The sequence below is a fragment of the Hypanus sabinus genome, chromosome 13, assembly GCF_030144855.1.
Source record: "Hypanus sabinus isolate sHypSab1 chromosome 13, sHypSab1.hap1, whole genome shotgun sequence".
In the NCBI taxonomy this organism is placed as follows: Eukaryota; Metazoa; Chordata; class Chondrichthyes; order Myliobatiformes; family Dasyatidae; genus Hypanus; species Hypanus sabinus.
In genome coordinates, this window is record NC_082718.1 from 79,683,045 (window position 1) to 79,699,366 (window position 16,322).

At 43.6% G+C, this 16,322-nt stretch overlaps 1 protein-coding gene across 1 annotated transcript in view; it reads right to left on the reverse strand.

Moving 5' to 3' along the window:
• Nucleotides 1–16,322, reverse strand: part of LOC132403381 (2'-5'-oligoadenylate synthase 3-like) — a 125,809-nt gene that overhangs the window by 32,873 nt on the left and 76,614 nt on the right. Inside the window, exons 19-23 of the mRNA XM_059986795.1 lie at nt 8,644–8,662; nt 6,454–6,623; nt 4,830–5,124; nt 4,491–4,663; nt 1,455–1,708 (exon numbers count right to left, since the gene is read on the reverse strand). Coding sequence (XP_059842778.1) covers nt 1,455–1,708; nt 4,491–4,663; nt 4,830–5,124; nt 6,454–6,623; nt 8,644–8,662 — 911 coding nt within the window. The remainder of the gene's footprint in view (nt 1–1,454; nt 1,709–4,490; nt 4,664–4,829; nt 5,125–6,453; nt 6,624–8,643; nt 8,663–16,322) is intronic.

Here is a 16,322-nt window from a genome sequence, read left to right on the forward strand (position 1 = left end):
CTCTGGCTGTTCTCCCTCCCACCGCAGGATATCTTGGATGCGATCAGAAACATCCCGGACCCTGACACCCGGGAGGCAAACTACCATCCAAGTTTCTTTCCTTCGTCCACAAAATTGCCTGTCTGAACCCCTGACTATAGAGTCCCCTATCACTACTGCCTTCCTCTTCCTTTCCCTACCCTTCTGAGCCACAGGGTCAGACTATGTGACAGAGGTACAGCCAATGTCGTTTCCCCCAGTTAGACTGTCCCTCCCACAACAGTACTCAAACAGGAGTACTTATTGGCATGGGGTACAGCCACAGGGGTACTCTGTAGTACCTGACTCTTCCCCTTCCCTCTCCTGACTGTGACCCATTTCTCTGTCCACCGTTGTCCCGGAGTGACCACCCGTCTGTAACTCCTCTCTATCAGCTCCTCACTCTCCCTGACCAGACGAAGGTCATCGTAAACCAGCTGGTTGTTGTTAAGTCTCCCGCTCACTGTGAAAATGGAGGACACCTCTCTCTCCCTTGCAGGGAGAGAGAGAACCTGTGGGTTGTCGAATTTGGATGAAATGCAGAACTTCTGGGGCAACTGCAAGGTCTGTGTCTTTGCTATAGCTTAGCACGCGCTTGGGCTCGGTGATTGTATCAATGTGCGTTTATTTTTGCTGGTGGGGGGAGGGGGGATCACCGCTCGCTGCTGCTGACGCGCAGGAGGGGTGAGCTGGCGGGACTTTGAGCTTCTCCTGTTTAACTGTTTTTCATTCTTCAGGGCACTTTTGTTTTTGTGGATGTTTTCCAAAGAAAAATTCAGGATGTATATTGTATACATTTCCCTGACATTAAATTTGACCTTTGAACCTTTGAACTTTTGAAAAGGGATAGATCAAGAGTTAGCGAGTGAGAGGAGGATCTAGGTGAGGACCTACTGGTTCCAAAATCATCACTGGTACCTTAAAACCCCATGCACCCCTCTCAAATTTACTAATGTCATGGTGTGTACAAGGAACTTCCTACAATCACTCAGACTGAATCTACCATCATGGAAGCCACTAGATTTCACCTTCCTTGTTTAGTCATTACCCACTCATTTTCCTGCAACACACAGATGCCAAAAGAAGCAAAGGCTAGTTGTAGAACTATTTTCTTTTTCTTTTACCAAAAGCAGGTTGTTATGTTCAGATTCAATAACAATGTAATTCATGCGCTTTATGTGTCTACCTGCACACTGCACTTCGTAACTACAACACTGTGTTCTCTTTTTCATTTCGCCACCTTGATGTATGGCATGATCTGTCTTGATGGCACAGAAACAGAAGTTTTTTATAATACGATACCAATGCCATTTTTGGTCCAGGGAAAGACTGAGAACAACTTTCAAAAGCATGGCAATCCAAATAATCTCTCATGGTGTAGAGACATTCTACAATTCCACAAAGGATAAACCGGTCATAGTTCAAACACAGCTTACCTTTCTTCTTGAAGTTTAGTTTGCAGGAAACTGCGAAGAATGTCAGAGTCAAAATCATAGTTTTCTCTCCAAAACACCCACAAGTACTTGTATTGGACAATCAGTTTCAGAACTGTGCAAAATCCTTCTGCAGTGTTGAAATTTTCACCCTTCTTGGCACTTTCCCATGCATAGATGGCCAGCAGCTCCAGAGCATACTTTGGTGGGAGATACTCTCCACTTCGCAGAAGGGGTTTATATGGGCGACGGACATACTGTTGGACAAAAATAGATCAGCTTTTGGGTCTGCAATCCTTGAACTTATATGTTTGAAGAAGTTAAAATTAATCCAGCTAACATGGCCAGTGCAGGATTTTGAATGATTATGCAAAAAAATAGATTTAAAAAAAATTATTGTTTCTATTGCCAGACAACTCAGCTTTAAACTAAAGTAACAAATATTGGCAAGAGAAGAGAATTTTTTTTTTTTTTTTTTTTGCAATGAACTATTAAGATCTCGTATGTTGTTGTAGGACCAGAATTAGGTATAGAGTATAGGAGCAGAATCTGGTCACTTGGCCCATCACCTCTGCTCCACCATTTCACCATGGCTGATCCATTTTCCCAAATCAAGAATCTATCAACTTCTGCCTTAAATATACCCAAAGGCTTGGCCTCCACAGCTGCCCGTGGTAAAGAATTCCACAGATTCATCACTTTCTGGCTAAACAAATTCCTCCTCATCTCCATTCTAAAATGACACCTCTCTATTCTGAGGCTGTGTCCTCCGGTCTTCGACTGCCCCAGTGGTGGTGGAAATAGATCCAATAATAACTGCTGGAAGATAAATGGATACATATATGAGAAAGATTCACAGGTCTAGCTGTTGTAATTAGTAAGATGAAGGTCAGGCAAAACATACCCTGAATGAAAAGTGAAACTGCCTCTGTCTAATTTTAAAGTTCAACCAGTCACATGGGGCTTGTGGGTTGAGGCCAGTGCCTGGACCATGAATGAGCTTGTTGCATCCCTGAGTACTATCATCACGTGCAAGTGCAAATTAGAGTAGTGATGGAAAGTCACATTCTCTGAGCAGCCTCAATTATTGATCAGAAACCAAGCTTCCAGGGGAGACTTGAAGAAATGCTTGAACTCCCATTAATTTTTCTAACAGCTTTGAGATCTGCTTTGGACAATTACCCAAGATGTGATTGAATTACCTGGAGCTCAAAGCCCCACACGTACCTGGTGTCAGATGCCCCCTCACCACTGAATCTGTTCCATTTAAATTTAGGCAAGATGAATGCCTTAAAAAAGGTTAATAAAAATTAGGTCAGTGAATAAGATCATAAGCTGCAAAGATAGGAACTGGTTAAAAGGCCTCCACTCCTCCTCGAAGGCTGGCAATGTGGACGGGTGTCAAAGGACATCTGCCAATGTTGGGTTGTCCCAGACTAGTGGATCCCAGGATTCGATGTCCACTTGGCTGGAGGTACGATGGGCTGGAGGTGAATGGGCAAGTGTAGAAGTTCTAGTGGCAGGGATAACTACCAGGAGGGAAGAGACTAATGGATAATGGAATCACAGAGACAGTGATCCCTACAGAAAGTGGAGAGTTGTGGCGGGGTGGGCAGGGGGTAGGTAAAGATGTATTTGGTGATAGGATCCCGCTGAAGATGGTAGAAGTTGTGGAGAATGACGTGCTGGATGCGGAGGCTCACTGGTGGATAAGGTCTCCAATAATCTCCCGTTGAGTACTTATCCCTGCAAGAGGAACGCTAACCCTTCCTATTCACCTCCTCCCTCACCTCCATTGAGAGCCCTGAACAATTCTTCCAGGTGAGGCTAAACTTCACCTGCAAATCTGTTGGGGTCATCTCGATGCTCCCAATACGACCTCCTCGACATTGGTGACCCGCAACAAAGATTGTGGGACCGCTTTGTCGGGCATCTTAGTTCCAGCTGGTTGCCCACCATTGTAATTCCAGTCCCCATTCCCATGTGGTCCATGGCCTCCTCTACTGCCATGAGGAGGCCACCCTCAGGATGGAGGTACAACACCTCATATTCTGTCTGTGTTGCCGGATGGCATGAACATCAATTTCTTTAACATAGTAATTTTCCCCTTCCCCATTGCCTCTTCTTCCACTCCCCATTCGGGCTCCCCTCCTACCTCTTCTCTTCTCCTCACCTGCCTATCACTTCGCCCAGTACCTTTCCTCTTTCCCCAATGGTTCTACATATCACCTCCCAGCTCCTCACTTCCTCCTTCCCCCACCCCAGCCACCTTGCATCACCTATCACCTTCTAACTTGTACTCCTTCTCCTTCCCCAGCCTTCTCATTTCCCAGTCCTGATGAAGAGTCTCGGCCCAAAACTTCAACTGTTCATTCAGCCATGGCACGGTAGTGTAGTGGTTAATACAATGCTTTACAGTACCAGCAGCACGGGTTCAATTCCCGCCCCTGCCTATAAGGAGTTTGTATGTTTTCCCCATTAACATGTGAGTTGAGTGATGCAGCTCAAAGGGTCAAAAGAGCCTAATCTGCGTGGTATCTCAATAAGTAAGTAAAATTAAATTTCCAAAGACGCTGACCTGCTGAGTTCCTCTGAAATTTTACACATGTTACTCTGGGTTTCCAGCATCTGCAGGATCTCCTCTGTTTATGATACAAGATCATGAACCATCATAAAGGAACGGAAACGGCTCCCTTTACTGGTTGGTTCAACAGGCAGGGATGTGGAAGTAAATCTTAAACCAAACCTACAAGGAGGATGTGAGGAAAAGCCACTACACTCTGGAGCTCAATACTTGTAGTGGCGATGGAAAGAGTCTAGACCAGTTTCTTCAAAAGGCAACGGGATGAGCACTTGAGAGGGAAAAATTCACATAGCTACATGGAGTCAGCAGAGGTTTTGAATGAATAGGGTTATTCTGCCAGGAACTGTCTCTAATGTTGTGCATTAATTATGGCTAACCTCTCAAAAGCAATTCAAATTAAAATCAAAAGCATACACAGTTTCACAGGACAATTTAACAACAGCCTCCCAATCTACCTCAATATACCAGTGCTTCACAAGTCGGATCAGGCTTTTAAGTTTCGTAGGACGAGATTTTACAAAGTTCCTTTGAAGTTCAGTGAAACAAGTTGAGAATTCTCCACCAGGCTCTCCAGTTTCAATCAGGTCTTCATACACCTGAGGGTTTGGGCGTCTATATATAAGCTGACCTTTAAGACAAAGAGGAGAAATCTATCAATTGGACAATTGATGTGACATTAAATTTTATATGACAAAGTTATTGATCACTGATATGTGGCCCTTTGTTGGCTGGGGTCAAAGTTCAAAGTGAATTTCTTATCAAAGTACTATACCATATACAATCCAGAGACTTACCTAAAGCATCAAATGCAGGGAGAACATCAACCTCAACATAATCAGAGTGTTCCATGGCTTTCAACTGGAAGTTCAGAGAACGAGGAGAAGAATGAGTGGAAATTATTTTGGGTACTGACATTTTGATGTCATGTCCAATTAAATGCCTACATGCCTCCAGCTCCTCACGAATTATTTTCAAATTTTCAGCCCGGTTTCTCTTCTGGTCTCCAAAACATCTGAAGTGGTTGAGAAAGATAACCAGATCTGCATCTGAGCCATTTTTCAAAGCTGTTCCTTTTCCAAGGGAGCCACCCTAAAGGAAGCATATGAAACATCAACACAAGCTTTTAAATAAATGATCTGGAAAATGCACTCAACACCAATTTGGAACAAAATCATCTCTCTGGGTGCAAAATCCTGTGCAACTAATAAATGCTGAAGGAGCTCAGTAGATCAGGCAGCATCTGTGGAGGGAAATTGAGTCAATATTTTGGGTTAAAAACCTTCATCTGAACTGAAGAAGTGTCAATCTGAATTACTGATACCATACTTCCCTAAACAGATTCTGCCTCACCCACAAAGTTCCTCTATCACTTTGTCTGTGGCAGACACTAAATTTGCAGAGGCTAGAAATCCAAATCAACACTTATGAAATGTTGGAGGGACTCAGAAGGCCAGGCAAGCATCTGTGGAAAAGAGTAAACAGTCAATGTTTCAGGCCGAGACCCTTCAACAGGATTGGCCCCAAACATCAATTGTTTATTCTTTTCCATAGTTGCTGCCTGGTCTGCTGAGTTCTTCCAACATTTCATGCATGTTACTTTGTCTATGGCTTCAGATTCTTGCGTCTGCCGTCTCTTGTGTCTCCAAAATCTTGCAGCCTAAGTTTTATCCATTTGGGCCGCATGTGATTCCAAATGGAAGCAGATGAAATGGGCAAGATTATGGCTTCAGCACATTTATCTGGTCAAGGTGTTTCAAAGGAAACAACTGAGTCAATAGGAGAGATCCCAAAAGTCTCTGGTGGAGACAAGGCACAACTAAGCATGCCATTTATAAGTAAATTTAAGATACTTTCGTCACCAGAAGTTGTTGAAATCTAGACGACTTTTTCACCAGCCTATGTATGCTGGGTCATTTGGATGAATGACAAATAATTGATTAATGATATCAAGTGTTATTGGAATAAAGGAGTTGAGATTCAAATCATCCATAGTTTGACAGAACAGCATCTCATATCTTGGCGACCTGTTTCTAACTGTAGCAGAAAATCTAGATTTAGAAACTCATCTTGGTAGCTACCAGAGTTTCTGGAAACTCACATAAGGGTCATTACCATGCACGAAACCAGGCAGTGGGTATTTCTGGGTCAGTTGACATTGAAGGAATATTGTGACCAAGCTTGATCCAGGTAACAATAACTCTTTAGCAGGTCCCATTAGAGGGAGATTATGAGAAGCAAATTATCACAATATTCTCTTTCTTCCCTTCTGTCCACCACACATAGGGAGAGAATCTTTTTACAGTGCCACTCTTTAGTTGAAATTGCATAACTCAGAGACACCTCACAGAATCTAGATCACTTTGTTTACAACTTGGCACCATTGTTCATTCTTGTTTAGTATGATTCTGCCAGTCTCACCTTCACAGTTTTACTGATCTTAATGGAGTTGCACCATTGCTTTAAGAAAGAACAGATCTTGTCCACAGCCTCACCAGCTTGCTTCAGAAATTCTTCATCAGGTTGAAGAAACGTGTAAATAAATGTATCCAGTTTACGAGGAGATGTTTCATACAAATCCATGTTTCGAGCTAGCATTTTGAAATAAAAAAAAATTTGATCTTCAGTTAAACCCGCCAGGACTTTTGCACAGTATTACTAAATCCTTAAGAAGTGAAAAGAGACCATTCATTCTCTGGATTGAATGCAAATCCAACTGAAAATCTTGTCAAACTCAATCCTGTTCTTCCCTTCCCACACTGGGCTACACATTACTCTCTGCCAAGTGCCTACCCATTTCCCTTTTGAATACACTGACTCATTCTGTTCTCACTACTTGAGGTCACAACTACTTTCTGTGTGAAACTTTTCCATCAAGTTGTACCTTGTTTATAACTAAGTCTCTGGGTTCTTGAACCACCACTAATGGGAATGTTTTCTCTCCACATAAACCAGCCTTCTCAACCTTTACTTCAAGAACACCACTTATCTATTCTAAATTTGTTCAAGACCCTGTCAACCTGTGTCACCACTTTCAGGAAAGTATGTACTTGTACCCTTTAGTCTTTCTACTCTGTAACACACACCAAGCCCTACAATTTACTGGGTAACCCTGCCCTGAATTAGCTTACTAAAGTGTAATGTCTTGCATTTGTCTCAGGGGAGACACTGTAGTGGTTAACTCAAATGTTTTATAGTACAGATGATCCGAATTGAATTCCCACTGCTGTCTGTTAGGGGTTTCTACATTCTCCCCATGACCACATGGGTTTCCTCCAGGTGCTCTGGTTTCCTCCCACAATCCAAACATGTAGCAGTTGGTAGGTTAATTGGTTATTGTAAATTGTTCTATCATTAGACTAGGATTAAAATGGGGGATTGCTGGGCAGCTTGGCTCAAGGGGCTTGATAGGTCTATTCTGTGCTGTAACTCAAAAAATAAAAAATAAAAATTAACAAAAATAACTTCCATCTGCCACTCCTTGGTCTAATTTCCCAGGTAATCTATTGTAACCCTAATAATCTTCATCACTCTCCACCACATCACAAAATCTGTGCCATCCACAAACTAACCATGCTAACTGCATTCTTAACCAAATCACTAGTATTGACAGACACCAGAGGACCCATCACAGATTCCTTCTTAGACAAAGCACAACGTTAGCCACACTCTAATTTTCCAGTAGGTCACCATGGCTAATGATGATATAACTATTTTCTTCCAGGAAATCCCTTGCTTCCATGTCCATCTATCTTCTACAAGTCACCAGAAGAAGTACCAGTAGCCCAAAGATTTGAATTCCTCCGTCCTTCACCCAGTCCTCAGACACACATTCATCTGCCATATTTTCCTATTCCTACCCTCACTAGCATGTTGCCCTGGAAAGGCCAACCACTCTCAATGTTTTTTTTTTCAGGTGCCTTGCAGTTTAATGAGCCATCTCACAAAAATTCTACTTAGAATCATCATGCTTCAGAATAAGAAACAAAATTAAACCAGACATCAGTGAAGAACAGTGCAGCTTTGTCGAAGGCAAGGGAACAACAAACACCACTTATATTCTCAGGAATATTATTGAAAGGTCAATAGAAGTACAACAAGACCTATACTTCTGTTTCATTGACTACACAAAAGCCTTTGACACAGTGAAACACCGGGTCATCATGAAAATGCTTAAAGATATGGATGGAAAAGATCTAAGAATAATCAGGAATCTCTACTGGCAACAAAGTGCAGCCATAAGGATAGACAACGAGATTGGTGAATATCAGCCAATAAAGCGAGGAGTCAGACAGGGTTGTGTTCTATCACCAGACCTGTTCTCCCTGTACAGCGAAAGCATCATGAGCCATACAAGACCTACCTGGAATAAGTATAGGAGGATACAATATCAACAACTTCCGCTATGCAAATTATTCAGTACTGATAGCAAACAGTGAAGTAAATTTACAGAAACTAGTATCTACCATCAACACAGAGAGTGAAAGACTTGGCCTAACCTTAAACAAAATGAAAACTGAAGTAATAGTAATATCAAAGAAACTTGATATCCCAAACTGTTGGATCGTAATGAGAAATGAAATCCTGAAACAAGTTCACAACTTCAAGTACCTTGGATCATGGGTAACATCTGATGGCAAATGTGAAACAGGCATAATAGCAAGAAAAGCAATGGCAGGAACAGCATTTACAGAAACGAGAAACATCCTAATCAGCAAGAAAGTAGCAATTGACATCCGCCTTAGAACTTGCAGCTGCTACAACTTCCTATTATTGATTTATAGCTGTGAGTCATGGACCATCACAAATGGAAAAAATAATCAATGCAGCAGAGAGATGGTTCTCAGAAGAATGCTATGCATATCATATACGGATAGGATAACCAACGAAGAAGTTCTACAGAGAACGAAAACAAAATGTGCATTACTTTATAAAATCAGAAAGCAGCAATCAAAGTTCTTTGGACACATCATGTGAAGAGAGACGTTAGAACATGTAGTTACAATTGGAAAGCTGGAATAAAAAGAAGCAGAGGCAGGCAGAGAATGAGAATGATAGATGGATTAACATCACGGTTCGAAACAGGGGAGGCAACAACTACAATTCGGAGAGTCAGGGACCGTGATGGATGGAGAGACATGATTGCCCACGCCAACCGACTCCCAATGATACTTGCTAATGGGGAATGACCGCAAACTGTAAACAACTCTCCCTCATGTTGCCGTCTTCAGTTCCCGACAAAAATGAGCCCAACGCGGGAGTTCTGCTCCGTGGAGCATCGAACTGTGCCAGTTTATATTGATTGCATCCTTACCTGGCCTGAATTTCCCGAGTCCGGCACCGTGCGACCGAGTCCTGCTTCAGTTCCTGACGAAAATAAACAGAATCTGGGAGTTGGTTAATCGTAGTTGCTTTTTATCTCCTCATTTCCTTTATCAACACTAAGTTTCGATTCCCGAGCCAGCCCAGAAACGGCTGAGTCAATAGTGCAAACGTGTCCTGGAGATACCGGCTTTACCGCCTGGAAAAGGGGTCTCAGCGGGTTGTAAAGGCGAAGCGGCCGTCGAGTCAGGACTGCCTCGGGCAGAGAGCAGTGCAGGGAGAGCAGAGGCTGCCAGGTGAAAGGTGGTCCCAGGCAAGAAGGCAGTGAAAGGAAGATCGAGCCAACTGGGGAAGGGGAGGGTGGAGCTAGCGGCTGAGTCTGGGAGTTTAGAAGTGTCTAAGATTATGTAATCCGGTTTTAAAAAACAAAGTTGGTAAGTGGATGTAGAGGAAGCCACATCCTATTTCCACACTGACCCGCCTGTTCTGGACTCTTTCCACTCCCAGGCAGAGGCCAAACACAAACCCTCGGAACAGCATCACATATGCCGCCTGTGTAGGGTACAATCCCACAGCACGGACATTGAATCTTCAACTTTAGGTCATCTCTGTCCTCTCTCACACATCCTTCCTCCCAAACCTGTCCTTCTCAGCCACCCATGAAACCCAGTTTCTTCCCTCTCCCCCACATGGTTCCACCTACCCATCACCCACACACTCAACACACTTGGTCCTTTGGTGGGGCCAAGGCGTATGTACGTCACGTTAATATTAAATACATACAGATATACTGTGCAAACAAAACCTTTGTACTGGAATGCATTCAAAGAACGCAATATATCTTGTTACAGTAGTTACTCGCTTTGTTATGAAGGTCACTCCTGCTTCACCTGCTACAGGACAGATTGAGTTCAGTGATGTATGACACCACTGATTATTGCAAAGAACCTACAGGACAGTAGTTTTTTGATGGACTCTAGATCGCGGTGTGTGGGGGTTTGCTATAGCTCGCGTGGTGAGTGGTGGGGGGAGTTTGATGCTTTTGCTGGAGCAGGTGGGGACGACGACAGAGATTACCTGTTCCTGATGCTGCTTGTACGTGGAAGGTGGGGAGAAGGGGTCAGACTGGGGAATAGATGCAGAGGGGAAGGTAAGGGACTTTTTTTTACTGGGTGAAGAAATTGATAGTCATGCCATCAGGTTGGAGGCTACCCAGATGGAATATCATCAGAAACTAGTTTAATATCCCCAGTATACATTGTGAAATTTGTTGCTTTTTCAGCAGCAGTACAATGCAATATGTAATAATAATTTACTAAATTGTGATACATGGTATATGTAATAGGTAAATTAAATAAATAGTGCAAAAAAGTAGAGGGGTTGTGTTCATGGGTTAAATGTTCATTCAGAAATCTGATGGCAGAAACTGTTCCTGAAATGCTGAGTGTGTAAATTAAGGCAGGTACTAAATGATGCCACAACAATGTTCAAGGATGTCATTGGAAATATCAGACGTATCAAGGGTAAAATAGTGTTAAATGAAATTGCCACCCAAGTTTTGCAAAGCTCGTCCAGTTCCTTATACCTTCCATGATAAAATAGGCAGTGAGCTATATCGCATGGAGGCTGAAAGAATTCTTTTCAACTTTGAGTATATCTCACAGGTCACACCAGGCCCCAGTAGCCGAGAGAAATGGCTCTGTTAGGCTCTGTGATGATTTTAAGCTCACCATCAATCCAGTACTGAAAGTAGATCAATACCCTCTGCCCAGGATAGAGGATATCTTTGCAAACCTTTCTGGAAGAGAACTCTTCAGCAAAGTGGACTCAGCTGAGGCCTACATACAGTTGGAGATGGTGGAATAGCCCCAAGTGTTCCTCACCATTAACACTCACAAAGGGCTTTATCGCTACAATCGGCTTATTTTTGGAGTAGCATCTGCACCTGCGCTCTCGCAGAAAGTTATAGACCAAGTGTTGCAAACCTGCCCAGACACTCAGTGACTCCTGGGTGATATCATTGTTACCGGTGAGGATGACAAGTAACATTTTGGAAATCTCAAGATGGTGTTGAAGAGATTAGAAGATTATGGGTTTAGAGCATAATGCAACAAGTGTGAATTCTTTAAGTCAAGTATCTCTTACTGTGGTCACACCATTAATGCACAAATATCACACAAGTGTGCTGAGAAAATCCAAGCAGTGGTGGATACCCCAGGGCCAAAGGACATGTCATGGTTGTGGTCCTTTGTAGGATTTGTCAATCACTAAAACAGGTTCCTGTCAAACCTGGCTACTGTGCTGCACCCCTTGAACTTATTTCTACAGATCAGGAAGAGACGGCAACGGACAAAGCAGTGTGAGGCGGCTTTGCAAAAGTCGAGGGAAATGGTGATGTCAGACACTGAATTCACACATGATGTACCACATCATCAAGTGAAGCTTGCTTGTGACACCGCGCCTCGGGTACAGGTGCATGTTCTGAGTGGTTGAAGTGAATGTGAGGGAATGTGAAGTCTTTGCATCACACTCCCTAACAGCTGCAGATTAAAAGCCTTGAGTCTGGTGTGGGGTGTAAAACATTTCAACCAGTAGTTGCATGGGAGTGTTTACCCTCATTACCGATCATCAACCATTTGTGTCCATTTTCAATCCAGACGGTGTTCCATTAACACCAGCAGCACAAATGCAGGGTATTGATAATGGCTGAGGTCACCCATCTTGTGAAGACACTGCCCAGAAGAAGGCAATGGGAAAACACTTCTGGAGATAAATTTGCCGAGAGCTATCATGGTCACAAGACCATGATCACTTACATCATACTACATGAGACAAAATGATGATGCAAATTGAAAATGCAAAATGAAAATGCAAAATGCATTTAATTGAAAATGCAAAATGAAAATGCAGTGCAAATTGGCATCGTGGTCAGGACGGGCATTGTGGGTCGAAACCTGTTCCTGTGCTGTGCTCTCTGTGTACCATGTTAACTTATTCTGCACGAATTTAAGAGGTTTAGCAAAAATTAAAGCAGATCATTGAAAAGGTGTTGTTTAGAACCATTTCAGTTCAGATAACACCAGATCACACTTGTTCCCAGTTATAGCTAATTTGGATTCAACCTAGTTAATTGTATCTTAAAATAAATTCTGTTTTAATGTCTCTTTTAAAATCTCTTTTAAACTTGAAAGCTTGTCCATTTGTGAAACTTCAGCAGTTACTTTTCACAGCAGTGACTCGACAGATATTGCCATTTGCCTGGTTAGCTGACTCTGTGTGTCAAAGGGGATCTTGGAATCCAGCAGGCTTTCAGCCTCATTCACAATGGGAGGTGAAAGGTTCTTGACCAATGATCTAACAGCAACCTCCAGCAACGCTTGCCATTAACAATGGGAGCATTAAAACGGTTGTTTCAAAGCCCCCTGTGGTATTCCTAAGCAGCGTGGGGAGTTGGGTGCTGAGAGGTCAGCAGCGTCCCCTTGCTGTTCTATGGAATTTCTTACCAAGCCTCCTCGTGACCGCAAGAGGCTGGACTCCATGACCAGAGCGGGATCGGGCGGGGCGAGGAGTCACCGGGCCCTGAGAGCAACCTGCTGAGCTCAAAGCTGTGACTCTGCCCCCCTGTGTCAGGACTGAGTGGGTAGAAGGGAGATGGCCAGTATAAAATGGAGAAAGGAGTGGAGTGACTGGAGTCTGAGGTGACCGGTCGACTAAGGAGGGTAACTTGTCAGACAGGTTGCACCTGTGAGGAGGTCAGGGGAGGGGTTGAGAGGCAATGACAGATGAATAATGGGTGGAGACTGAGATTAAAAAACAACAGGTCAATGGAATGAGGTGGAAGTAGGGTGTATGAGGGTTGGAGTCAACTGCCACCAGTACTTCAATGTGATGAGTAAAGGAAGTGATAATGGGAACCAAGGTTGAAGGTTCAAGGTACATTTATTATCAAACTCTGGATGCAGTATACAACTCTGAGATTCACAAAACAGAGAAAACTAAGCAAACAGTTCAAAGAGAAACATCAACCCTGCCCCACTTGCAAAGGCAACAAGAACATCAAACCCCCACTCACGCACAAAAGAAATCATACAAACGGTAACAAGAAAGAACAAGCAATAACACAGAGTATAAAAACATAAAATCAAAGGAGTCCAATTGAACTACGGGCCAATCCACAAACTGCAGAGCTAGAACTTCGGTAACATCCTCCAACAGTATCGAGGGAGAGAGAGAGACCATTCAACACAGACACCTTTCTCTGGCAGCAGCGAGAGGTGATGGCAGATGGAACAAGATGGAGGTGTGGGGGGAGAGATAGAGTCACGTGGAATGAAGCCTGTAGATGAAAAGTGTTTACAGTGGGTAGTTGGAAGCAGGAGGGGATGGGGGACTAATCTGGGTGATTAGGGGCCAATAAAGTGGTCATTCAGTGTATGTCACCATAGTGGCTTCTCTCTTTGCTTTGTCAGTCTCTCCTGTTTCGTTTTCTGCAGGTTGAATTGACTTCAATGATATCTGTCTCCAGAATGTTGGCACCTGGCCAAGTGGTTAAGGCTTTGGGCTGATGATCGGAAGGTCGTTAATTCAAGCCTCAGCCGAGGAAGCGTGTGTGTCCTTGAGCAAGGCATGTAATCACACACTGCTCCTGCACGTTTATAGCCCAGTGGTGGCGGTTGGTGCAGTATGGACAGGACAGGACAGTGCATTTCTGTGATTACTGTCATGAATTTAGCTGACAAATAATCAACAGTAAATAACATAATAAATAATTCAAGCAAACGATAACCAGCCTGATATTCATTCAGACATTAAAACAGCTTACTAACTCTACTGAATCTGAGGAGAAAGTAGAAAGTATACATTTAATTTTGAACAGAACACTTTCCCTGCCATTTATCCAAAGAGCATTCTCAGTATATCCAGGGAAATCATTTTACCAACCAAGTGATTTCATGTAATATCCTCACATACAAGTGCACTGGGACAAGTCCCCATACATAACGCTGGACAACAAAGAGCTTGCTTGCTGAACACTTTTAGTCATTTCTTCAGCAGTTTGAACGGGGCACGACTGTGCAAGCACGTGAAAGTCGGCCCGTGAGGCAGCAGGAGAGTTTAAAAAGCGAGCAGATTAATGGAGCGGGTGACAGAGTAGTGGGAGACAGAGTAGGAAGGCTTTGGTGAGCAGAGGCTGAAGACAAGCTTAGAAGATAAAGAGGAAGATGAGAGGTTCTATGGAAGAGATCGAGAATCCCGGATGGTCAGTTGCCTCCCTGATGCCAGGGTCCGCGATATCTCAGATCGAGTTCTCAGTATTCTCAAGGGGGAGGGTGAGCAGCCAGATGTCGTGGTCCATGTAGGGACCAGTGACATGGATAGGAAGAAGGAAGAGGTCCTGCAAAGAGAGTTTAGGGAGTTAGGTGCAAAATTGAGGGTCAGGACCTCCAGGGTTGTAATCTCAGGATTGCTACCTGTGCCACGTGCTACTGAGGCTAGGAATAGGAAGATAATGCAGCTAAGTATTTAGCTAACGAGTTGGTGCAGGAGGGAGGGCTTCATGTTTCTGGACAATTGGTCCTTGTTCCAGGGAAGATGGGACCTGTTCCGACGGGATGGGTTGCACCTGAACTGGAGGGGGACTAACATCCTTGCGGGAAGGTTTGTTAGTGCTGCTCTTTGGGGGGGGGGCTTAAACTAGATTTGCAGGGGGAGGGGAACCAGAGTGTTAGAGCAGATGGTGACGTGGAGGAGGATAAAGGTCATGCGAGAGCTGCAAGAGTAGTGCATGGAGTAAAGCCAGATCTAACATATAGAGAGGCTTTGAGGAAAGAGAAGCAGAATAAAGGGTGTAATGGTAGTAAGGTAGAAGGGCTAAAGTGCGTGTACTTCAATGCAAGAAGCATCAGGAACAAAGGTGATGAATTGAGAGCTTGGATACATACATGGAATTATGATGTAGTGGCCATTACAGAGACTTGGCTGGCAACAGGGCAGGAATGGATTCTCAATATTCCTGGATTTCAGTACTTTAAAAGGGATAGAGAGGGGGTAAAGGGGGAGGAGGGGTGGCATTACTGGTCAGGGATACTATTACAGCTCCAGAAAAGGTGAGTAATGTAGCAGGATCCTCTTTTGAGTCAGTATGGGTAGAAGTCAGGAACAGGAAAGGAGCAATTACTCTACTGGGGGTATTCTATAGGCCCCCTGGTAGCAACAGAGATACCGAGGAGCAAATTTTGGAAAGGTGCAAAAATAACAGGGTTGTTATCATGGGTGATGTTAACTTCCCTAATATTGATTGGCACTTGATTAGTTCCAAGGGTTTAGATGGGGCAGAGTTTGTTAAGTGTGTCCAGGACGGATTCCTGTCACAGTTTGTTGACAGGCTGACTAGGGGGAATGCCATACTAGATCTAGTATTAGGTAACGAACCGAGTCAGGTCACAGATCTGTCAGTGGGTGAGCATCTGAGGGACAGTGATCACCGCTCCCTGGCCTTTAGCATTATCATGGAAAAGGATAGAATCAGAGAGGACAAGAAAATTCTTAATTGGTGAAAGGCAAATTATGAGGCTATAAGGCTAGAACTTGCGGGTGTGAATTGGGATGATGTTTTTGCAGGGAAATGTATTATGGATATGTGGTCGATGTTTAGGGATCTCTTGCAGGATGTTAAGGATAAATCTGTCCCGGTGAGGAAGATAAAGAATGGTAGGGTGAAGGACCCATGGGTGTCAAGTGAAGTGGAATATCTAGTCAGGTGGAAGAAGGCAGCATGCATGAGGTTTAGGAAGAAAAGATCAGATGGGTCTATTGAGGAATATAGGGTAGCAAAAAAAGAGCTTAAGAAGGGGCTGAGGAGAGCAAGAAGGGGGCATGAGAAGGCCTTGGTGAGTAGGGTAAAGGAAAACCCCAAGACATTCTTCAATTTTGTGAAGAACAAAAGGTTGACAGAAGTGAAGATAGGA